The sequence below is a fragment of the Anguilla anguilla genome, chromosome 4, assembly GCF_013347855.1.
Source record: "Anguilla anguilla isolate fAngAng1 chromosome 4, fAngAng1.pri, whole genome shotgun sequence".
Classification (NCBI taxonomy): Eukaryota; Metazoa; Chordata; class Actinopteri; order Anguilliformes; family Anguillidae; genus Anguilla; species Anguilla anguilla.
This window is the reverse complement of record NC_049204.1, coordinates 62,191,552-62,217,152: the sequence shown is the minus strand read 5'-3', so window position 1 is coordinate 62,217,152 and position 25,601 is coordinate 62,191,552. Positions and strand designations below refer to the sequence as shown.

Sequence of the window (25,601 nt, the reverse complement as noted above, 5' to 3'; positions counted from 1 at the left end):
TTCTATCTTTATAAATAAGAATATTTAGAGAACCATTGACGACAGATAGCTTCCATTATTATTATTATTATTATCATCATCATCATCATTATTATTGCTGTTATTAGCATTAGTATTAGGCCAAAATCCTCAATACAAATAGCGCTTTCAGTGAAATAATTGATTGAAAGTTTGAAACAGAAATGCATTCAAAGCAACATTTGTCATGGAATGGTTCGGCAATTATTTTCGATGCATTAAGTGCGTGCGTAGAGAGAAAAAATATAAAAGAAACATAAAAGCATTTGTTCCAGCCACTGGTATTTCAGATGGTGCCGGATAGCGCAAATTACCCATGCATCTTCTTGATCATGATATCAGTGGGGAAAAAAAAAACAGCACCCACAATACATTGTGGACTCACTATATATCTTCTCTACCGCACTAAATGGTCCACTAAATACAGTTTTTTTTTCCCTCGTTACTGGGCTCAAATGAACTCTGCTGGATTTAATTTAACACAGAGGAGCTTTATTGCTCTGCTTGGCTGCAACATCGCTCACTGATGTGCTATAAAAAATTGTGATGTTCCCATTTCTGCAGGCACCATCAGAACAGCTTTGCCCAACATGGATCGGGAGAACAAGGAGAAGTACCACGTGGTGATCCAGGCCAAAGACATGGCGGGACAGATGGGCGGCCTCTCCGGCACCACCACTGTCAACATCACCCTCACCGACGTCAACGACAGTCCCCCCCGCTTCCCCCACAGTAGGCCCCCCCCCCCCCGCCATCCCCACACCCCCGGAATCTGCTCTACCCATTTCCTTTTCTTTGGCTTTTTTTAGGAATCTGCCATCAGGACACTTTTTTAAACAATTCAGCATATTCATGTGTAATTATTAGTACTTATTTATTTATTTATTTATTTATGGGGGCCTTAAAGATATTCAGTTCAAGAGCATGAGAAAGAAATTGAAGTGGAAGTTCTAGGTCGATCTCCAGTATGCTACCAATCGCTATTATGCATATTTTATTTATGTGTTTGTTTACTTGATTTTATTTTTTTTAATTTTAGCTGGAAGTCAAGCATTTCGACAGTGAAACAGGACAGACAGTCTTCCCCGCTAGCATGTGATGAGCTGAAAAAGCTTCTGAAATTCCCCACTGCCCGTTACGGTTGCTAAGAGGATGCAGTTCAAAGCACAGAAGCACATATGTATTTACCTTGGTCGTTATGGATAAAAGCTGCTACAGGTCTGCAATTTCAGAAACCCGCTGCAACAGGTGGGGGGCCTTGTGGGCCTTTCATAGGCAGACAATAGCACGCTTCATTCCGGCTAAATTATGTGGTTTAGGCTATAAATGGAGAGCGTCAATCATCGCTGCTCGAACGAACTGGGAGAAACAGCATGGTGTTAGAGTTTCAGGCTTATCAGCTTTAAACGCGTTTAAAAACACAAAGAAACGCGTGTGCATATGAACAAATCAGATGTTCATATGCAAAAAATAAAAAATAAAAAAAAGGGTTTGCTTGTTCCTTTTTGTAGTTTCGGGTGAGCTTAATTACTCTTTCTTCTGTTCCTTCATACAGTGTTCTGAGTTTGCGGTTCATTTATATAAATTGAATGTTGCATTATGGGTTTTAGTAACAGTGTGTGTGGCTAATTAAAGGTGGATAGTGTTGTTATGCCCATAATAAATGTATACATAAATTAATAATAGGTACTATATGACATTGTCAATTAGAATTGGGCTATGCTACTTAGCATAACTGGCAACACTTCATAATAAGTTCACATTAATTGCCATTCACAAATGTAGTTGTTAAAATGAATTTATGTACAAATGCATTAAGCATGAAATTAACTTTTCATTACTCAAACATAGGATGCACTAATTAAGTTTACTTATAAATGAAAGTTAACTATTAACTCATTCATTAATTTTTATTTATTTTATATTCCAATATGAATTGGCATGACTAATGTAGTTGTTAACATGAATTAATACATTAGCAAAACTGTACAGATTAACTTTTTAGTTGTTAGCAGACAACAATTACATGTGTTAATCCCAATCCATGTGACTTTAGTGTAAAGTGTTAGCTCATAGCTGTGTGCCAGCATGCTACGTGAGAAAGAGATGCAGCCTCCGTCTCTGAATCCACACGCGTCTGCAATCTCTGAGCTACAGTCGCCAAACTGCAGCTCCAGGTCTAATCAGTAAACTGCCTGGCTTTTCAGCGGCAAGCTGTGACCGTCCCCGTTGCGGTTATAGCCGAACGCATTACCTGGATGCTCCTCTGTCGAGCTGACCACTTCAGGGATGTGTGTCCAGGTGTGATTAAGCGGGAGAGGCTAGATAAAGCTGCACTGAGACAAAAAAAGAAGAGGGGAATGCTTTACCTTGTCTCTCTTTTATTTCCTTCTTTTCTTTTCACAATGTGGCTTCCCCCCTAGTTAGAGAAGCAATATAATTTGACACGCAGTGGGGAAGAGAGGAACGGAGATTCAGAGGAACTCGGAAGTGCTCCCTGAAGCCCGCTCTTTAATGCTGCTGTGATTGCTATCCCCCTTCTTTCCCAGTCTAGCATTGAGAGCACAGCATTCTGGGAAGATTTTTTATTTATTTATTTATTTATTTATTATTATTATTATTATTATTATTATTATTAGCATTAGCATTATTATTAGCATTAGTATGAAGCCTGAATCCACAGTACAAATAGATTTGTCTTTGAAGGCTCCTACCACCTCTCCACGTCGGAGTCGGCGGAAGTGGGCTCCGCGGTGGGCCGGGTCCGGGCCAACGACCCGGACCTGGGAGAGAATGCCGAGATGCAGTACAGCATCGTGGACGGAGACGGGCGGAGCGCCTTCGCCATCTTCACCGACAGGGCCACGCAGGAGGGCGTCATAACCGTGAGAGAGGTGAGCCGCCCCCCTTCACCACCCCCCTCAACCCCCCTCGCCCCCCTCCGCCTTCCACGAAGGACACGACGACCGGAGAGTGGAGAGAGACGTGTGGAGAAATTTAAACTCCCGAAACTTTCCAGCAAATGATTGTCCTATTAACTTTACAAAGGTGCCTGTGTCGGTGATAAGTCGGTTCTGTGTGCCAGGCAATTTCAAAGAACTCTCAGAACGTCATGAGCTCTACCCGTGGACAACGGGGGTGTTAAAAGCTTTTCAGGATAATTGTGTCGGACCGAAGTTCAATCACAAAGTAAAAAAAAAAAAAAAAAAAAAAAAGAAACAGAAATTAATTAATTAATTTAATAATTAAAGAAGAAAAACAAAGTGCTCCAGCTCTCATTTGAACCTGTGCGAGGAGGAACGGCTATGCCTCCCTGCACTGTGTGGCATTAGCAGATAATTAATGGGTCTCATAAGTGTCTGTGTGGGGGGTTGCAGGTTTCACTCCCAGTCCTTCAGAGCTTTTTCAGTCAATAGCCATTGAATAGTAAGAGGATATCAGTTAGATAATATGTAAAATATGAGCTGTGAAAGTTTGCCAGAGTAAAGGAAATTGATAAGCAAAGGTCTTGTCAGGTAAAAGTGTTTGCTCTCTCTCTCTCTTTCTCTCTCTCTGACTTTCTGTCTGAGTATTAGTCAGATATCATTTATTCTAGTGGCTAGTGCCATAGCACATGTTCTGCATCTGATGCTGCTCTCGGGGTGTAAGATTTAGCTATGGTACTGTTACGGCTTTGATAAGAAAGGCAATTGTGAGAGTGCAGCTTGTTGTTGAGCACAGTGATTGGGGAAACTTATAAAAAAAAGCAGTCTCCTGAAAAATATATTTTCCTTTAACCTCCCCTCTCTATTTCCCTAACCTCTTTTTCACTACCTTCCTTCTCTATTTTCTCCTCTCACACAAACACACTCTCTTGTACACTCTCTCTCTCTCTAACGAGCAGCCGCTGGACTATGAAGCAAAAAGGGTGTACACGTTAAAAGTGGAGGCCAGCAACACCCACCTGGACAGCCGCTTCAGTTACCTGGGTCCGTTTAAGGACACGGCGTCGGTGCGGATCACCGTCCAGGACGTGGACGAGCCGCCCGTCTTCAGCGTCAGCCCGTACGTCATCGAGGTGCACGAGGACAAGTCGGCGGGAAGCTTCATCGGCGTGGTAACCGCCCAGGACCCGGACGCCGCCAACAATCCCGTCAAGTGAGTGGCGCTGGAGCCGCGTGCTGTAATGCTAAGTGCTGCGTCCAGTCCGGTTGTGTGGATTTCGCTCATGGCGTTACCTTAGAGGTGAACATCAGTATCGAAAGTCTCCAGAGGCTTGTGCTCGACTGAATCTAGGATTCCTAAAGCCAAAGCCTCAGCTCCAACACCAAGAGGTCATGAGGGAGACTCATACCCAGATCCGAAGCTTAGGGCTACCAGAAACACACACACACACACACACACACACACCTACACACTCACACACCCACACGCGTGTGCGCATAAACACAGAAACACACACACACACATATGCACACACACACACACACACTCACGCGCACAGACAAATAAATAAATAAAGTGAGGTAATCAGCATGCTGACAGACAATAACAATTACTTTAGTACTTTCTCCACCTTCATGTTAAACGATGCATAATGATTAACCAGATTCATCCACTTAACACCCAATTACATATCATTTTCTAAATTATTATGTTGGCAAACGCTTGCGGGAATGTGTGAGTCGTGGGCTTGGCGGCTTGCGTAGGGCATCGAGAGCATGTTGCACTTTTTGTGGTTGGATTGGAGACCGCTTTCGAAAAAACACGGACACATGGCAGGATGTTATGCGCTGCCAGCAATCAGCCATGTATCAGAACCCTGTTGTTCTTACACTGTTGTATTGTTACTAAGAGAACTGAGCTCTCAAAAACAGCTCAAATAAGATTCTGCTCAGCTATATGACTAGCTTTCATGCAATTATGCACATGTACTGTATGTCCCCTTTATGTTTATTTTTTTTAAAATGGTAGTATAAAAAAATTCTTTAATTTCGGAAATTATTTTGTGATTGCTGGTCACCAAATTGTGAAAGACATGTGCTTTAAGATTTGAGCCAACGCAAATGCAGCTAAAGCTAAACTATATAAATGTCAGATAAACAAACGGATATTATAATGTGCTGCACTATTTCGAGCTTGTGACTTTGAAATAGAGGAAGTTGCAATATTACCTTGACAACTTATGCCACAGATACTCAAATCTGGCCCTTGAAGCCAGTAGTACTGCAGGTTTACTTTTCTAACCGATAGGTAATTGATCGATTACTGCCACTTATTGGCCAGAGATGTACTTCACCTGGTGTCCCAGGTTTGAACCAGCCCCGATTAGAGGGTAAGAATGAAAAATAGCAGCGACTTATGGTATCAACCTGTTCTCATTATTTTTTCTTGATTAATAATAACAGGTCTGATAATTATTTTAATTATCCACTTGCAAGTAATCACAATTCTGTTACTTTTAATTGTGGCTCACGGATAATTTTTTGAGCTGACATCAACTAATGTAGTTGTTAAGATGAATTAATGGTGTATGAATACTTTAACAAAGCCGTACATATTAACGTTTCAGTAGTTAGTAGTTAACTACATTACTTAATGCCAATTCATGTGACGTTATTGTAAAGTGTTATCGTAATAAGAATAATAATCATAATATATATTTTTTTTAATTATTATTCGTCAAGGCTAGTAAAAGAGGGCAGGTTCCTGCCTTTTTGCCGCTGCTAGTTGATCAACTTCCTCCAAACCTCAGTCGTTGCGCAGTAAGGCTCACCTCTCACGTCTCCCCCCCCCAGGTATTCCATCGACCGACACACCGACCTGGACCGGCTCTTCAACATCGACACCAACAACGGGTCCATCACCACCCTGCAGGCCCTCGACAGGGAGATGTCAAAATGGCACAACATTTCCGTCATCGCCACGGAAATAAGTGAGTCTCTCCTTGGAGTGTTTGGCATGAAATTGCGTTCTAAGTTTACTCGTCCTCCTGAGACCCAACTATTCTTTTTTTTTTTTTCCCTGTAGGCCACGTGTGTCTTTGGTCTTAATCTCAAGAACCATGTGTTATGTTATGACTACACTACACTTAAAAAGGCATTCACGAAAAGTATAGTAAATAATGTTTTTTTGAACATATTTCTGCTGCAGCATGTTTTTGCCATCCAAAACACTTGTATTATTTTAAAAAAAATAATAATAATTATTGACTTTCAGTCTCTCGTAAGGAATGACCAGTATGTGTAGCCTAACCGTTACGCCAAAGTAGACTAGCCAATACGCCTTCGTGCAGATCCTGCCCACAGGGTTGAGCCCAACATGCGAGCTGAATTTCAACGCGCCGCCAAAATTTTACCAAGCGACGACAAAACGCTGGCGCGCAATGCAACTAGCTTTGCCATCAATTAATATTTCATCTCAAGACATTTAAGGTGTATTTTTTTTTGCTTTCGGTGAATTAATTCTGGAGTGTGAAATGATTTGCCTGCATCACAAAGGCACAGATTAGTTTAAGGGCTACCCTAATGGCTTCTGCCGTTCCGCGATATCGTTCCCCCTTGTAACCGCGGACTCCCGCCTGCTCTCTCCTAGGCAACCGACGGCAGGCCGCTCGCGTCCCGGTGTTCATTAAGGTCCTGGATGTCAACGACAACGCGCCGGAATTCGCCATGATTTACGAGACGTTCGTCTGCGAGCGAGTGAAAGTGGGACAGGTGATCGGTTACATTCGTCTGCGAGAGAGTGAAAGTGGGACAGGTGATCGGTTACATTCGTCTGCGAGAGAGTGAAAGTGGGACAGGTGATCGGTTACATTCGTCTGCGAGAGAGTGAAAGTGGGACAGGTGATCGGTTACATTCGTCTGCGAGAGAGTGAAAGTGGGACAGGTGATCGGTTACATTCGAGTGGCTTCTCCCGCCCTTCTGCTTCCTTACTATTTCGGCACAGTTTAACGCAGTACCAGCGCTCGCACTAGCGAGTGTCTACCTGTGTAGGAGTCTGTAAGCACAAACGACTGTGTACACAGCGTGGCGGCAGTGTAGCATAGTGCGTGAGGAATTGGGCTTGTAACCGAAAGGTCATAGGTTCGATTTATGGGCAGGACACTGCCGCTGTACCCTTGAGCAAGGTACTTAACCTGCATTGCTTCAGTATATATCCAGCTGTATAAATGGATGCAATGTAAATGCTACGTAAAAAAAAGTTGTGCAAGTCGCTCTGGATAAGAGTGTCTGCTAAATGCCGGTAACAGTGTATTTAACAGCTTTATATCAATGCAACATCTATACAGTGCATGCGTTACATCTGTGCCTACACTGAAAGATAACCGACAAGTTTTTGTATTCTTAATGTTATTTATGTCATATGAACTGGCTTTGTTGTGAACTCAGTCCAGTGAGATGCTGTTGCCTATTTCTAGCAGCACTTCCAATGAGTTTTCAGCCAGTGGGGTGTGGGTGGGGCGTTGCACCAGTGCTGTAAGACCTAATGCCATAGTCTGATGCCAGCATTACTAATGCTATAGTCTGATGCCAGTTTTCCTAATGCTATATTTTGATGCCAGCATCCCTAATGCCATATTTTGATGCCATTCCTTTTACAAATTTTCCCCCAACTCACAGCTGATACAGACCATAAGCGCGGTCGACACAGACGATCCTCTCATCGGACACAAATTTGCCTTCAGCCTCAGTACCCAGAATCCCAACTTCACAATCTCAGACAATGAAGGTGAATACCGACCGTAACACCAGTAACATCGCACACGCTGTGTTCCACGTTGGGCAGAGCCGGCCCTGACCGTGTTCTCTGTTCTCGCCTGCAGACAACACGGCGCGGATCCTGACCAGGCGAGCCGGGTTCAGCCGGAGAGAGCAGAGCTCCTACCTGCTGCCCGTGGTGATCTCGGACAACGACTACCCGATCCAGAGCAGCACCAGCACGCTGACGGTGCGCGTGTGTGCCTGCGACAGCCGTGGAAACGTGCAGTCCTGCAGCGCCGAGGCCTACGCCCTGTCCGCCGGGCTCAGCACCGGGGCCCTGGTGGCCATCTTACTCTGCGTCATCATCCTCCTCAGTGAGTGTCTCTCTGTCCCAACCTCCACACTAACCCTGACACTAACCCTAAACCCCACCCTGACCCTAACGCTAACGCCAACACGGACTCAGCACCGGGGTCCTGGTGGCCATCTTACTCTGCGTCATCATCCTCCTCAGTGAGTGTCTCTCTGTCCCAACCTCCACACTAACCCTGACCCCAACACTAACCCTAACCCTAACGCTAACCCTAACCCTGACCCTAACCCTAACGCTAAACCTAAACCTAACGCTAACCCTGACCTTAACCCTAACCCTAACACTGACCCTGACGCTAACCCCAACCCGGACTCAGCACCAGAGGGCTGGTAGCCATCTTACTCTGCGTCATCATCCTCCTCAGTGAGTGTCTCTCTGTCCCAACCTCCACACTAACCCTAACACTAACCCTAAACCCCACCCTGACCCTAACGTTAACGCCAACACGGACTCAGCACCGGGGTCCTGGTGACCATCTTACTCTGCGTCATCATCCTCCTCAGTGAATGCCTCACCGTCTCAACCTCAACCCTAACCCTAACCTGTCAAGAAGCATATGTTATGCAAAACGTTGGGAATTCTTTCTTTAAAATCCTTACCTAACCTCAACGCCGACCCTAACCCTCCCCAACACTACCCTACGCTTATCCACAACCCTCTACACAATTATCTCCCCTTCCCCCGTCCACTGTGGAGAGGCCCTGTACATCCCTTGAAAATATTTTCCCCCTGGCAAGTCATGAAATCTGGTGTCCTTGAAATGATTTTCAACTTCTGCAGAGAGCAAAATTAGTCAATTCTTCTCGCTAATTGGACAGCTTATTGGTTTTAAAAAATATATATATATATATATATTTTAAAATACCCTAAAAACTCAGAGGTCATTGGAAAGGGAATACTTTGAAAGTAATGAGCCATTCATACAGAAGTACCCCTGTAACTGAAAGTAGTCCGGACTGCCATTGAAATATCATTGAAAACTTGTGGAACATGAAACTCTGATTTGAGTGGAAACCTCGGTCGGTGGATTTTTTTTGTGACACAGCAGGAACAGGCACGATTAAGCCAGGTGGAAGCAAAGAGGTCGAGACAAACCCGTTGGAATTGGTTCAGGGATTCGCCATCTGAAGAAAGTCCATTAACCTGCCCTCCCTTCTGTCTGTCTCTCTCCCCCTCTGCTTAAATAGAAACCCCATTTTAACAGCTTTCTTATTTAAGAGTGTGCAGGCAATGTGGGCGTGCCATCGAAACAGAAGCGATGCGTGTTGTGATATGCTTTCCCCAAATAAGCGGTGTGCTCACTGTTGTTTTATTTATTTATTTATTTATTTATTCATCTAATCTTCACTAATCCCTCCGTTCAGAATGCTCGGTCACCCAGGGGAAAGTCTGTCCATCTGTCCGTCCATGTGTCTGTCTGCAAAAATATGCCTTTTTTTTTCCCCCCCCACCTCGAATGTCAAACTGGCAGCCAGACAGCAGGGTTCTAAAAGGCTACAGGTTTCACTGAAGACCGGAGATGGGGGGGGGTGGGGAAGGGGGATAATTGCGAAAAATGGCAAGCTGCCCTTTTGGCCTTTTTGTACCCGGACGCGCGGAGCGGGCTGAAAGCGTGGCCGTTGTTTTTTTTTTTTTTGAAAGGCGGCCGGAGGTAGCGTCGCCGCTTAAACGCGCAGCACTTAGCGTTACCGCTGATCTCGTTTCCCCTCCGTCCGCGGGCGAAATGGAGGAGGGTAATTGCGTTTAGCGCTCGACGCACACCGACCTGCAGAGGAGCTTACGCGGTCCGGGGGGGGGAGGGCGGGGGGGGTTTGCAGGTCGCATGGCGCATTGTGACATTCCTGATGTAATTATTTAATGTGCCTGCTGAAAGAGCCACCGGTCTGCCACTTAGCCTGTGTACATACGATCCTCTGGGCTTGTTTTCTATTTTCTGGAGTGCAGCGGCCTCTCAAATACACAAGCGCCTGTTTTACAGCAGACATGCACTCTGAACAAATACAACCAAGGTCACGCATGTCATGTGTATACACATGTACTATAGATATGCGTGCGTGTAGTATATATATATATACAGTATATATTGCATAGGTGTAGGTTTCATTTCAACTTTGGGGGAGACACAATGCTGGATAACCTAGTCTCATGTAGTGTAGCTCGTCTAGCAATTAATTCATATGAAAATATTGGAGGTGACATCTCTCTCCGTCTCCCCGCAAACTTACACGTGTGATATAGTGTATTTATAAATAGTAGTCCCCTAATATATGCTTGGCTTGCTTGCAAATGAGCAGAGCGTGTGTGTGCACGTGTGCCTGCGTGTAGTTCATGTTGCGCGTACATATGAGTCTTTGTGTGTGTGTGTGTGTGTGAATACGTGTGAAATTACAGCAGAACTAGAATGCATAGCGGCAGCTCAGTCCATTGCCGTCTTTTCTTCAATTCTCTCCCCAGAGCAGCCCTTCTCTGTTTGTCTAAAATCTACACTGGTAACAATGGGCAAGCAGTGCACCAGCAGCAGTAAATGGAGTATTGAGCAGCCATAACCCCCTAGCCCCCACCCCCCCGACCCCCCCCCCCCAACCCCACCTCTACCTGCCTCCACCCCTGGCTTCTCTGCCTTCCAGAACCTTCCTCAATAGGCAGCCATTTCACAGCAGTGCTCATTCTGCTCAGATGTGATCCAATCTGAGAGATTGAATTGTGGGTAGGGGGAGGGGGGTGGTGGGAGGGGGGGGGGGGGGGGTTGCAGGAGGTGCTGGGAAAACAATGGACCCGCGGCTCGAGTGCGAAATATCATGACAGCTGCTCATTATCCGATTGGTCGTCTCGCCCGGGCCCCCTGACAAACTGTCTCATTCACCTCCCGTCCAGCGCGGACAGAAGGGCAGCGAGCCGGAACGTTCCGGGGCCCCGCCCGCCAGGCCGGGTCTCCTTTTTTCCGTGGGAGAGGTTTTGAAAATAAAAGGAAAAAAGGGAAAAAAAAATGATTCTAAAAAGGCCTCCCACCAGGCGTCTGCCCGACCTTGTAATTAACACCTGAGTGGGTGGTGGGTGGCCGCCGGCGCACCTGCTCCACGTTTGCCTTTTCGTTGTCATGGGAGGAATGTTCTCGATTGGGAAACGCTTGTTAGAAGTTCTTATTTTTTTATTTATTTTTGTAATTTTTTTTTTTTTTGCAGAACAACATCGGCACTTTGTTCATAGTCACCATCTGGTGTCTTTCTGGAGTCTTTTCATTTTCATGAAAAAAGCAATAATTGCATTGTGCTGCAGGAATGGCTACACCAGCGATGCTTTCTAAATAAGTTCATTGTGTGTGTTGTTCTGGCTGTATTGGAAAAAGGTTCACACACACACACAATTTATATCGCATGTTGGCTATAGCTCTTCCATTGCCTCCCCCCCACCCCTCTCTCTCTCTCTCTCTGAGTAATGGTGGTGTTAACACATTTTTAAAGTACGACAAACATGCGTGTGCACTGTATATATAAATATAAATGTGTGTTGTGGTGATTGTGATGCATTTCGTCCCTCTCTCCCTCCCTATTTTTCTCAGAGTGGGTTGCAGTGCTGGCACATTTTTACAGTTTAATATAAACACGCGTGCTCGCGTTGTACAGCTGAATGCAAATGTGTGTAGTAAATGCGTGCTCGTACTGCGCATGCACTGTACATAGCAATGTACATATGAGTATTAAACATGCATATGTACTGTATTTATATAAGAATGCACTGTACAGATTAATATAAATGTGTACATTAAACATGTATGTTCTGTATATACACCGTAAATACGTAGATGCAAATGAATGTGCCTGTGTGTGTATTAAACGTGTATGTATTGTATATGTACAGTAAATGCATGCCTATATCAATGTGCCTGTGTGTATTAAACATGTGTATGTATTTTATATACACAGTAAACGCATACATATTAATGTTTTTGTGTGTGTGTGTGTGTTGCAGTGATCGTGGTTCTCTTCGCCGCCCTGAGGAGACAGAAGAAGAAGGAGCCGCTGATCATCTCCAAGGAGGACGTGCGGGACAACGTGGTGAGCTACAACGACGAGGGGGGCGGGGAGGAGGACACGCAGGCCTTCGACATCGGCACGCTGCGGAACCCCGAGGTGATCGAGGGCAACAAGCTCCGGCGGGACATCATCCCGGAGATGCTGTTCCCCTTCCGCCGCGCGTCGCCCATCAAGGACAACGCCGACGTGCGCGACTTCATCGCCGGCCGCCTGCAGGAGAACGACGCGGACCCCACGGCGCCCCCCTACGACTCGCTGGCCACCTACGCCTACGAGGGCACCGGCTCGCTGGCGGAGTCCCTCAGCTCGCTGGAGTCCGCCGTCGCCGACGGCGACCAGGACTACGATTACCTCAGCGGCTGGGGCCCGCAGTTCAAAAAGCTGGCCGACATGTACATAGCCAAGACCACAGATTAAAAAGCGAGACGCTCAGCTGGAATGAGGAAGCTTCGTAACCGGCTCGGTCCTACAACACGCCCCCCCTTAAGAATTATACATGCGTAGGCGGGGGAGGGGCTTCTCTTTTGACTTTTAAAATAGAACCCGTGGAAACTTGAGTATATTCAACTACTGAAATCACATTTTTTTCACACTGGTTTTTTACCTGATGGCTTTTTTTTTTTTCTTTTTTGCTTTTTTTTTTGTAATTGGTAAACGATGCCTTCGGATTTTAGGATTTTTTGTGTGGACTATAGTGTGGACAACGTGTTTTGTAACTACAGAGAGCAATGGTAGTCTTGTATACTATCAATGTTTATGTAAACAAAAGAAAAAACAAAACAAAAAAAAAAACAAGCTTCTACTGTAAACCAGATTTTAAAAATAGATTCGTGTATAAAATGTTTTTCAATGACTGCCCTATACTGTTCATTATCTATTCCTTCGACAGGGAACGATCATGTGGATGGTTCAAATGATTTCTTCATCAAACTGTGAACTCATTTCATCACATAGATGTAAAAATGTAATAAGGATGTGTACCCTATAGAACACTTGTCATACACTGAATTCATGTTGTTTGAATGCTGAGTCATATTGTTTTATATTTATATTTTTATAATTATTTTTAATAAAAAAAACTCAACAAATTCTTCCTTATCGGTTTCTGTTTCTCCATGCACGTCAAGGTTTCATTAAAAAGGTGCCCTTACCTTTGACAAAAATGTCTTATTTGGTAACGTTTCCTATGAGCCTATATAAGTCATTTAAGTGGAATGTTCTTGACTGGCTAAGCCAATCGCCCATCCTGAATCCAACTGAGCGAGGGTTCCACTTGTTGAAGATAAGACTGAAGGCAAAAATCACCCGACAGAAACTGAAGATTGCTGCAGAACAGGCCTGGCAGAGAATCAACAGGGGAAGGTACCTGTGTAGCATCTGTTGATGTCCATAAGTTGCAGACTTCAGGCTGTCATCAAATGCAAGTATTTTCAACCGGGTACTAGATATTACCACTTTATTTAATATTACGTTAATTTGTCCAAAACAACATAAATTGTTATATTGTCCCAATAAATTTGGACTGCACCGTACACACACACACACACACACACACATCTGTAAACATGCACATTTTATATCACCTCTGAATCATTCCTTTCCACATCTGGCATCTTTTTTTATTTTTATATATATAGATATATATATTTTTTTTTTAACATCCATTCTTCATAGCATCTGTTAGATTCCGTAATGAACCAGTTTTCTCGGCACCATCCGGAGTCAATAAATATAATTTGACTGGTCTCCCGCCGTGCGGACTGATACGTCCAATCTATAACTTTAATCTCTCCTTCTGTTCCCCCCCCCCCGTCCCCCGTCCCCCGTCCCCCGCCCGCCCTCGTAAATCCAATCGCGCGCTGTACGTTTCGTAGCAGTCTGAGTCATTATCCCGCGGGAGGTACATGAGTCCCCATAATGCCCTCCACCGCTCTGCATTACGAGGAGGGGGGGGCCGCGGTCTTTATTGATCACCTGTAGCAGCCGCGCCATATGCGGCGCGCGGCGCTGTCCGACTGTAAATAACAGCGCGCGGTGCGCCAGCGATGCTAACGGAGAGCGGGTGCGAAATCTTGGGCGATAACAGCTAAACAAGCACGCAAGCAAACAAACAAACAAACAAACAAACAAATAAAAAAAATTTAAAAGTGGTTACATGAACCAGGGTCAGGCTGCTAGTTTATCAATCGTTTCTTTTACAAAGGGCTATTTTGCTGTTGATGTTGGGGGGGGGCGGGGGGCTTTAACCAAACAATGACCTACAGCTATAATGAATTTGTTGATGAGTCATAGATTCTCAGGCGCTTATAGATTCTTCTGTATGCACACGGTGATTCGGCTGCTGAACTCATAGCGGACGCGCCAAAACCCTTAGCTGCTAACAGTACAAATGTAAACCCAGGATTTGTATTGCCAATAATGTGAATATCTATGCTTCCAATGGCACAGACACAACTGCACCAGTACCTGTGGAAATAGCTTTCCTAAGACAGACGTAACTACGGTTTACCGTGTTTTAAGGTTTGGCGACGTTGCAGTCGTCCCACGGTGACTGCTAACCAGACAGCGCAGCTAACTACAAAAATAAATAAATGAATAAATAAATAAATAAATAAAACGCTAGTGTAGCAGAACGAAAGTCAGATGGGGGTCATGTGATACACACCTCGGAAAGAGTGAAGACAAGCCCGCTTTTCATCAGCACCCCGGGTTCAGTTTTTCTGCCGCATTGTTCGCAGCTGAACAGGCGCTTTTGAGCGAAATCTAATCAGGCGTCGGCAGAGTGTATCAGGTCAGGGCCCATCAGTCGGAGCTATAGAGACTTGTAAATTGGATGGAGCAACTGGGACTCTCCATTCCAAGGTGCGAATTTTCTAATAACGGGGGACTTATCTCCGCCAAAATAACGCAGGGCTAATGAATAAATAAAAGCCGACCGCGATTGTACATCCCGCCATCCCGCCATCGCGCCCGCCACAGGGAGAAATATGTATTCAATATTTAGCATTTCATTATTTTCCGCACATACACACAATCAGTTATTCAGAGTTATTGTATTGATCAAAAGAACATCTGTCACCTCGTGTTTCTTCCAGGGAGAGCATTAGCAGCAGAGAGAGAGAGAGAGTATTACTTCCTGTTATTTCTGTTTCAGGTGCTTAATTATTGATTGGCCAACCACCGCCCCCGCATTTGACTTCAATTTAAACCCCCCTGGAATCGTGGTGCAGAGTTCACGGCACACACTGCGCATGTCACATGACATGTTGCATAACAGCCTCCATCCTGTGTGTGTGTGTGTGTAGTCATCGTGGTTAAAGTCACTTAAGATTCAGATAAGCATACTGTGGCTGAGGTATGAATGGCTCATGATTCAAATAGGTCAAATGACAACTTGATGCATTTACCAGTGCATTTGTTCATTTATTTGTTTATTAATTATCTTACATATTTTTGGTTGAACCCTTACCCTAACCAACCCTATTTGTGCCTTGCGCATGCATTGCATGCTGGGATAGGCTCCAGCACATCTCACGACCCTTACCAGGAATAAGTGGGTATAGATAATGGATGGATGGATGGAAGCTTACCCTGCTCTTAATGGGGCAGAATGTAAAAAAAAAAATACGATTAACTATGTAGACATACTGTGTATATCACGTAAACTGTCGTCATTAAACCCTCTCAGAGCAGTATCTATGTCGTGCGAGTTCAGTTTAGAATGTAGCGCTCTGAAGTATAACGGGTTCAGGCGCTGGATTTTGAGGCCTAACTACTGTAAGAGAACAGCTTTAAAATGCGGAGCGGAAAACAGGAGGGAAAAAATACGAGGCGCTGTCGGTGCCGGTGTGTAATATAAATCTTACATTACACTGAAGGCGGCAGTATATCAGCATTGATATGACTAGCCCGGCTCCAGTTTTCTCATGATCGATAGCGGCGGGCCTTCCTCTGGAAGGAAGGAAGGAAGGAACGCGCGGATTGAGAAACGGCAACCGCTATTTTTCCTCCGCTTTTCGCGCGCATGCATCTCTTTTCAGGCGGCCTGTCAGGCCCGTATCTCTCGGCTAAAGCCCGTCGATAATTATGCCCCCCGGGGAAGAAATCGTGAATGCACAGCCCGCCTCATTCATAAACAAGAGAAATCTCTATTTGCATGGATGATGGGTGAGAGAGGCGATTCCCCAGTCTGGAACAGCACATTTTGGGCCTTTAATCCGCCAACGTATGGAACGCTGCGGGACGGCACGGGCGCTCCCGAGATACACTCACCAGCGAGGGAACATTTAATACACTATAAGCGATGCGACGTGCTACAGGAGAGCTAGCACCGATCGGAGGAGAGCCACGTCGATGGCAGCCGATAGCACGTGACCCGTAGGCGCCTGGCGAGTTGCTGGGAGATCCGTAAGCAACAGCTTCCAGTGAAAGCCTGACTAGATCGACTCTGCCCCATTCCTGGGCGCAGCTAATTTTAAAGCCATTGAGGACTGCCGTTTCTGTCTCCCAGTCTAATGAACCACAAATTGTGTCAAAACTGGGGCGTGATTGCACGTCCTTTCAAACATGCAAACGTCTGAGAAAGTCTTAAATGCACTATAATACCACACTACCAGGACTGTCTGTGATACTGTATATTTCAGTGGTTGAAATAAGCACTCAGGCACGTGTAATTGGAATATTATAGTCAAATTCGCGTGTAGGAATTACAGACCTTTTTTTCTTATGCAGTCTGCTCGTTTTAGGGTGTCCGAAAGTAATTTCCCAAATGAATATTAAATACTTGGTGGCATTTGATGTGTGCCTGAAGTCAGCGACCCACGGACATCACCAGATGCTGGCTACCTTCCCCCTGACGACGCGCTGCCAGGCCTGTACCGCAGCCATCTTCTGCCACTGTTTGTTTTGGGGGTGGGGGACTTTTAGCCTTCAGTCGTTTTCAGCAAGTGAAACACATGTTCGTTCAGTCGGATCCAGGTCAGGTAATTGACTCGGCCAGCCAAGAACATGTTTTCATATTTATATTCACTGATGAAAACTTGCAGCCTGTGGGCTGTGGTCATGTGGCTGGGAGTGTCTGCAGAGTTCCTTTGTCCTTTGACCGTGTGTTTTTCTTTAACAGGACAAAGCAGACTCCCAGTCAACTAAAAAACATAGCTCAAGCTCATACTAAGAGGGCAATATTGCTGCACTGAGTATTTGATATAATACATGCTCTATTTATATATTTATTTATTTACATTCCAAGCTTATGCTTCCTTGAAACAATCTGAACCACTTGATCAGTTATTAAATAATATTGTCAGTTTTAAGCCAACTCTAATTTTTTTTTGGAAAGCATATAAAAACATCCAATACATTAGAATTAACACTGATCTGTTTACTGCGGATGAAGTGTGCTACAGTTATGGAACTCTTTAAGTAGCAACATTTCAGCTAAGTAGCTTCTCATTCTGGCAAAGCAATCAAACGTGTTCTCACAGAATTCACACTCTCCTACAATTCCACTCCACGGATGCTATTTCTCAGCAGGCTAGCCACTTCAAATAGCTATAATGCTGTTGTGATTCAAGTATTTCGGGGATTTGTTTTTTTTATTTTTTTTATTTCCTTTATTTTATTTATTAATTTTTTCTCCATAGCGGTGCTTGCCATGAAGTCTGTTTGAAGAGCTCGTGCTGTCTTATCCCCGATTAGTCACATTTGACACCGCACGCGCACTTGGCGGCGGCGTTCGTAAGTCAGAAGTAACGAGCGCGGCAGTGGGCTTCATGCGCAGCGGGAGTGCTGCCCTGGTACCCTCGAGCAAAGCACTTAACCTCAATCGCTTCAGTAAAATACCCAGCTGTAAGTGCATTGTGTGTTAAAGGAAGTGCCACGTGCTAACCGCTCGGGATAAAAGCCTCTGTGAACTGTAACCACACCTTCTATATCTATTTTAATGTCGCGTAATTATTATTCTTTTTAAAAAAATTATTAGAATGGATTGTTTTTACATCATTTGTGAAAGTTCAGAGCCCCATCTACGACTTTCAAATTCATTATTTAAAGAAAAAAAAAAAGTTAATTACAGGTAATTTAACTGTTGTCAGAGTGCAACAGCAATAATAAGTACAGTCCTCATCCACAAGGAAAACCTTCTCTGATGAGCTGTTACAAGTGTGTAACCCAAATTAACGCGTGATTAGTGTGATTAGAGTACTGCTTCAGAGACATCGCTGAGAGTAATTATTAAATTCACCTGACTTTGTTAATCAGCCGAATACACCGTGCAAGCTGCCTGCAAGTTTGTCAGAGAACCCCACATTATAACCGATAATAAAAAAACAAAAAAAAAAAAAACAGGATGCGCGCCTGAATTCCATCTTCTGAAATGGAGATCGGGTCGCCTCACGCTAGCTCCTTATAGTCCTCATCGGTACGGGCGTTGAAACGGTGACCTGCGCCTACACGTCCCTCGCTGTCGCAGCCGCGCATCTGCATCCGTAATCACGCGGAAAACGAAACCGCCGCAGAACCCCAGAGAGATGGCTAAATAAATAAATGCATAGCGGCGCCGTACGAGCACGAAGTCGCCGCAGACTAAAGTAAGCCGTTCTACATTTCTCGGGTAGCCTCGCTTTGCATGATTGGTCCGAGACAAATGTAACGGCACCGTTTCTACGTGGGAAGAAAAATGATAGTTGTTTCGCAAAGGGGGAAAAAAAAAAAAAAAGACATTTCTTAGCCCCTGTCTGAAATGTTCCGGCGCCACCAAGAGGCTGGTGTGAGTAATGCGCAAAGAAATGAATAAAATTTTGAAGTGGTCTTGTCTAGGGCAGCGGTTCTGAATCTCATTCCTGCATATGCTGGTTTGTGCCAGCAACAATCACAATGCCAGAATTTTAATAAGCCTTTCATGTTCAGAGGGACTATTTGCCCTCTTAAATCACATCATGACTGAAATATCTATACATGCCATGAACAATAAAGGTTCAGTTAAAATGGTGGGTGCAGTGGTGTCAGTGTGTGTGTGTGTGTGTGTGTGGTACAAGTGTTGTGTGTGTCTGTGTGTATGCGCATGTGTGGGTCTGTGTGTGCATGTACGTGTGTGTGTGGGGGGTGGGTCTGTGTGTGTGTATGTGTGTGTGTGCGTGCGTGCATGCTTGTGTGTGCCTGTGTGGGTGTGGGTGTGGACGTGTGTCTCCGTGTGTGTGTGTGTGTGTGTGCATGCGTGCATGTTTGTGTGGGTGTGTGTGTTAAGCAATCACAGAATGCTGATGGGTATATAGCCTAGAATCATTTTCTTGAATAAATAAATAAATAAAAAGTTTTAAGCAAGTTATGTGGAAATGGCTATCATCTTAGATTTAGTGAATGAGTCTTAGTTTTTGCCACTTAAAAATAAATAAAAATGTTAATGCACTTCTTCAAATTCAATTACACTGCGCTCATTTTCGTTTGGGAACCTATCTAGAGTATTCTGTTGATTTACACACCATTAATCTTTGACATCCGAGATAATTGTTACTGTAGAAAGAACATTTCTAAATGAACACATCACTCATTTGGAGTCAGTCCTGGCGGCCTCGTAACAGAATAAACATGATTCCATTTCTTCATATCTATTTTTTTTGCCAACTGCCATTTCGTGACAAAACAATCCAAATAACACAAATGAATCGGAAGCGGTTTAATAATGTTTTCATCAAAACAACAAAACAGCCATTATGATACTTTTATTGAGCTGTCTGATTTTTCAGTTTTTTTGTTTGAAATGTATTTATTTATTTATTTATTTTGCAGTAATAAATTCTGAATGGTCATGGCAGATCTCTGAGGTCCCACAATAAGAATATACCAGTAAACTCTGTAAAGGGACATTTATTAAATGTATATGATTTTTTAAAATATATTATATAAATACTGTCTGCCTCTGATATCTTCCTGCTAAAGGAATGGGCATCATTATTTTTCTGCAGTTCAAAAGCTAACCGGGAGATTCTTAGACCCTCATATTTTCAGCCATGCCTATTAAAATCTCACTAAAATCCACACCAACCCCACTTCAATCTCTGTTGGCCAGGGGGGCAGGAGGAGACTGTTTAACCCTATCCACTGACAATCTCTGTACCCTTATAACATGTGCACACTTGGACTCAAATACAATATTGATCAACGGTTGTCATACGAAAGTTCCTGCTTATTACCTGGCCTGATTGATTAACAACTAATACAACTCGATACGAATGGAAAAATGACCTTAACAATAAGGCACCATAAACAGAGTTTATCGAATAATGGTAGTGTGTGATAACCACAGGGTCAGGTCAGATGAGAGGATTTGGATGGCATCCTTATTTGTTTACATTTTATTTTAGATTTTTAATTTATTTATTTTCTGAAATGTACTGGCTGAATATTATTTTGAATACAGGTTTGATAACATTTGGATTAAATTTAATTGAACAGTCAAAGCAACACCCCTTCTAATCTGCAATGGTTAAATGGATCTGTGAGAGTGTGGAGAGGAAGTAAAATGATTGGTGTTCTGTGGGGAGCATTCTGCCTGAGTCACAGCCTGATTGATAAACTATATTTCCCACAATGCATTCTGCCCTGTATTCAATTGAAACTTGATAATTTGATAGTCCTGGTGTAATCTAAGGTTGTTTTCTTGCTTGTCTCCTCTTTGTACTGTTTTCTGTCTTCATCAAGGAGAGAGTATATATCTGTTTTACTTTTCTCCCATACATACAACACACACACACACACATGCAAACACACATGCACTCGCGCATGCATACACAAACACACATGCATGCATGTATATGCACATGCACATGCGTGCACACGCACACACGTACAAACACTAAATTAAACTCCTTATTATCCTAATTTTTGATATAACCTTGCATACAAAATTAATTTTTATTACTTCTTTATGAAAGTGAAAATATTTCAGATGGTGACTATGGTGAGAGTGGCAAGTCTGCTTGAATATTTTTTTTTCCCCATCTACAAGCATCTTTGTGTCTCTCCCTGCCTCTCTCTCTCTCCCTAGGTCGAGAAGTCTCACAAAGAGAATCTCCTTACAATCTGAACGGAGTTCCACATCTCCCATCTACCAGCAGTCCGCCCGCTGTGTGTCATGTCTGCCGTGTTGCCCTTGTTAAAACAAAATGGACCCCTGCCAGGTCAGAGCGACCCTGTGTCCCCATCATCCTAAGTGCTCTGCTTCTAAGACCTCTGAGGCGGTCTCATCTCACTGCTGCCTGCTCTGCTGTTAACCCTTTCAGCTGTGAGACAATAATCGCGTGATTCAAATCTTCTGAACCGAACATTCTAATTCTGACGTAACAACAACTGGCAAACGAAAGCAATGGAGAACACTCTAGAACACTGAAAAAAAAAAAAAAAACATTCCAAAAATCATACTCTTCAACGGGTTCATTTGGGAGAGCACAGGCAGGCATGTCCTTATCACAGTGTGGTTAATTGCAGTGGCATGCTCACACAGACATTAGCTGGAGGAAGAGTGTTTGTGTGCAGCTCAACAGGAGGAGTTACAGGCACCAGAGCAACCAGTGGGGGGTCGCTAGTGTACAACGTAGTGTTTTTGACCCCACCCAACTCGTGCCCTCCTGTACTGCTCTTGGAAGCTACGGAACAAGCCAAGGGAGAACATTTGCTGACCTCGCCTCACGCCAGGTAAGGCGGCTGCACTAGTCTGAAAACAGAATCCCGTTTAAAGCCAAAGTCCTCAAAAGCTTGCAATGGCTCCGCTGCGTTCCCACGCCGCCGCTGTCACGGTTATGGCACCGCTGGCACCCCCTCCCCCCCCCCCACCACCACCAGCCCCCCTACACCTCCCCTCATCTGTTCTGAAATGTGCTTTATAACAGTAAAGCGAGCCAAGGTGGCCACAAAGAGGACAACGCTGCTGTACAGCATCTCCTGAGCAATAAGGACCGAGGGAAGCCGCAGAGATGACTGGGAGCAGACTCCCCGCATTAACATTCGCCAGATTCAGCACTATGCGAGAAGCGTTCTGCAGAACAGTAGATTGATCTTCGTAATAACAGCCTGATATAACACACTTTTTATACAAAATGCAATGAATGCTGTACTAACTAATCAAATATGATTTTTTTATTTGCTATTATACAGTAAGATTCTGGCTGGCAGTATTTTGTCAGGAATGAGTCATTGTAAAGGGAATGTTGTTCTGACAAAAAAAAAAAAAAAATCCCTATTCAATGCCTGTGGGTTACTTGGATAGGGTAACCTTACTTATACTAAACACACGCACACACACACACACACACACACACACACACACGTACGCTTGCACACAGGAACACACACACATGCACACTCACATGCACTTAAGTGCAAAAGCATTGGGACAATTGTGTTAAATGTGTTGTTTCTCCTCTGGTTTCTCCTCAAGCTAGAGAGAGAGGATGGGCAGTTGGAACACTAGACATGCATGTATGCCAGAGACATTCCAAGACATCTGCATGTGCTCAAGTCTTAAGCACAATTTCAAGTCTTAGGCATCTCCATCAGACCAAATGTAATCAACATGACCGCTAAGTAGATAATTGCATGCTGTCAACCAATGACAAGACCCCCATATTGTCTTGCCATATTCCCATCAGACAGCCAACCGGACTGCAGGCTGTTACGATGTGGGAATAAGGAACTGGCTGCACACAGGTGACTCTACAGAGGTCCCAACTTTGCCAGACACAGGGAAGAGAACTTCTGCTTCTTTTTTTAGATTACTATTTATTCATATAATCAATTTACATGCTCTGCTGAAGCAATTCAGGTTCAATACTACAAAGGATTTTTTTTTTTTCAAAATCCCTTGCAAAAACAATTTGTTCATTACATTTCAGCATTATTAAAGAGGTTTTCAAGCCTCTCAAAGTAGCTTGCTTTCCCCCCATTAGACAGTGCCTGAAGCCATGCCGGACGCCGCTATTGTTCGTGAAGCTCACGAGACGTGACGTGTGTGTTTTCGGAAATTTGTACGTTCGGGACCCTTTCATGTACAGTTAATTCTCGCATGGCGTGCTGTGATCCACCTGAAGGGAGATGGTCTTCGGCCCATTTTCACTCTCGTCAAATGGTTCCCAGTGCCTTTGATATGCTTTTCCTCTTCGGTGTGAGGAATCCCGGCTCATATCGGAACGGTTTTGGCAGGCCGGCATTCATAATGTAAACAGCCTTGTTAGTGGCCCCCGTTCCCACGCCGTCGTGCGCCTTTTAGTGTCCAAGTCAATTTCTCAAACCGATTCATTTGTTCCAAGCAACTTATCTGGGGGGACACAAGAGAATAAAACTAAGCTCCAAGTAATAAACTCCAACAACAAGGGGGAGCATCGCCGTGGTCTGACACACACACACACACACACACACACAAACACACACATTCTGTACTCCAGAATGTTGGATTTGAAATCAATTGATGAATATTAGTTTAAAGTGCAGACTACCTGCTTTCATTTGAGGGTATATATCCCCCATACCAGGTGATCCACGTAGGAATGTATTCAGTGTTTTATTTTAAATTCTATGTGTTGGAGTACAGAGACAAAGATGATTGCGATGATTATGTTATCATTACAGTCAGCACTATGAAGCAAAAAAAAAAAAAAACAGTCTCAGTTATAATATAGTGCCAGTAGCCTGATCATTTTACATGGTAACAAGCTTCAAGCTTCATATTATTACCTTTATTTAAGATGTAGCGGGGTTTAGATGAGCAGTGTCCAATCTTAACCGAAAAGGGTTGGCGAGGGTGCAGATTTTTGTGCGCTAAGACACCTTATTCTTCTTACAAAGGTCTTGACAGAAGACCGTGATTAATTAATCGTTCGATTCCGGTGTTGTAGAGCAAGGCTAAAACAAAAACCTGCACCCGCACTCTCTCTCTCTCGTTGGATAAGGTTGGACACCCCGGGCTTAGATAAACAGCCGCGAGTGTTCATATCTAATAAAAGTGGCCTCTGACACACAAGGTCGAGCTGATTTGAGGGGAACTAATCATAGTTTATGAGTCGACGTGCGGCCCCCCTGCCCTTCCCGTTCGACAAATGGAGGAAACGGCTTCCCCTCGGTGACGTCACCACGGGCGGGAGCTTCGCGTCGCGCGGGGGCGCGGCGGCCAACCGAATTTCGGCCCTCGTCATCCATCTCGTCTCTCCTCCGTCTCCCGTGACGATCTAACGACGGTACGCGTCGTTCCGAGGAGGAGGAGAAGAAGCGGAGGAGGGTTCGTCATCAATAACGCAGGTGAAATATCGGCAGACGAACGCGTCGTGACGGGATTGGTCTGGCCCCCCGGGGGGGGGGGCGGGGGGACACGCCGCGGTCTCGGAGAAGGCCCAACGACTCCGCTCCATCGGCGCACGTTACGGTGTGTTTTTTTTTTTTTTTTTTCCCTGTCGGCGAACCCGCGTTCAGGCAGCGGCTCGGAGAGGGGGGGGGGGGGGCGCCAGGAGCCGTTTCTGGCGGCTCAAGCGATTAATCATCCGAGTCACGCCGCTCTGCGTCTCCCCCAAACTGTCTCGTCCCTGACAAACACCGCGCCACGAAAAAAAAAAAAAAAACCCCAACGTTTCGGGTTCACGGAGCAGAAGGATTGGCCGGAGCCAATCTGACCAATCGACCACGCGCTCACATAAACCGTGACGCGAGTGCGCGTCCCGTACGGACTGGACAATGTACAACGGCCTGTTATGAAACCCCAGCGTGGTTTTCAAATCCAAAGGGAGATACCTCCATACCTCGAAACAATTTTCAGGTCGCTGTCGGTGAAGACCTGCCATTTTGTTATGTATCACATGCCTGGATGGATGATATGTTTGTGACTGCAAAGCAATGGCAAACATGCAAAAAGAGGCCTCCTGGCATTTCGCCATTTCCCTTCCCTCCCCTGACATTCCGATTTTCCTGATTCTCATTCCCGTTGCTCGTTTGACATTTCCTTCCCGATCGCTGCTTCTGGCCCGTGCTCAGTCGTGAGCTGACGGGTGATCCATCATCCTCTCACTTAGCATTTCTTCTGACTTTTGCCACAAATTACCCTCCTGCACATCCGTAATGTGCAAGAAAAAGAGGATTTACAACTTGGAAATTTAATTAAGCAGTGCTTCCCCCTTAAATAGTTATTTTAATATCTCCTGTCAGCAAAAAAGAGAGAGGAAGACTCTTGAAGATGAACGAGATGAGGGTTGGAGATCGCCTCACAGCAAGAAGGTCCTGGTTCTTTCTGTGTGGAGTTTGCGTGTTCCCTCCGTGTCTGCGTGGGTTTCCTCCGGGTACTCCGGTTTCCTCCCACGGTTCAAAGATATGCAGGTAGGCTAATTGGAGGCTCTCAATTGCCCACAGTTCTAAGCGTGTGAGTGAATGGTGCGTGTGCCCTGCGATAGATTGGCAACCTGTTCCAAGCCTATTCCTGCCTCTTGCCCAATACATGCTGCGATAGGCTCTAGCACCCC

At 44.7% G+C, this 25,601-nt stretch overlaps 1 protein-coding gene across 2 annotated transcripts in view; it reads left to right on the top strand.

Moving 5' to 3' along the window:
• The window catches only part of LOC118226520 (cadherin-10-like), a 56,444-nt gene extending 43,490 nt beyond the window's left edge, over positions 1 to 12,954 (top strand). Inside the window, exons 5-12 of one of the 2 annotated variants that reach the window (XM_035416235.1) lie at positions 583 to 750; positions 2,725 to 2,912; positions 3,902 to 4,155; positions 5,796 to 5,932; positions 6,592 to 6,713; positions 7,621 to 7,729; positions 7,824 to 8,075; positions 12,044 to 12,954. In XM_035416235.1, the coding sequence (XP_035272126.1) occupies positions 583 to 750; positions 2,725 to 2,912; positions 3,902 to 4,155; positions 5,796 to 5,932; positions 6,592 to 6,713; positions 7,621 to 7,729; positions 7,824 to 8,075; positions 12,044 to 12,525 (1,712 nt within the window). In that variant the 3' untranslated portion in view covers positions 12,526 to 12,954. Of the gene's footprint in view, positions 1 to 582; positions 751 to 2,724; positions 2,913 to 3,901; positions 4,156 to 5,795; positions 5,933 to 6,591; positions 6,757 to 7,620; positions 7,730 to 7,823; positions 8,076 to 12,043 lie in introns of those variants that run through there. The other variant, XM_035416236.1, reaches the window with a different exon arrangement.
• The last annotated feature ends 12,647 nt before the right edge of the window (positions 12,955 to 25,601 follow it).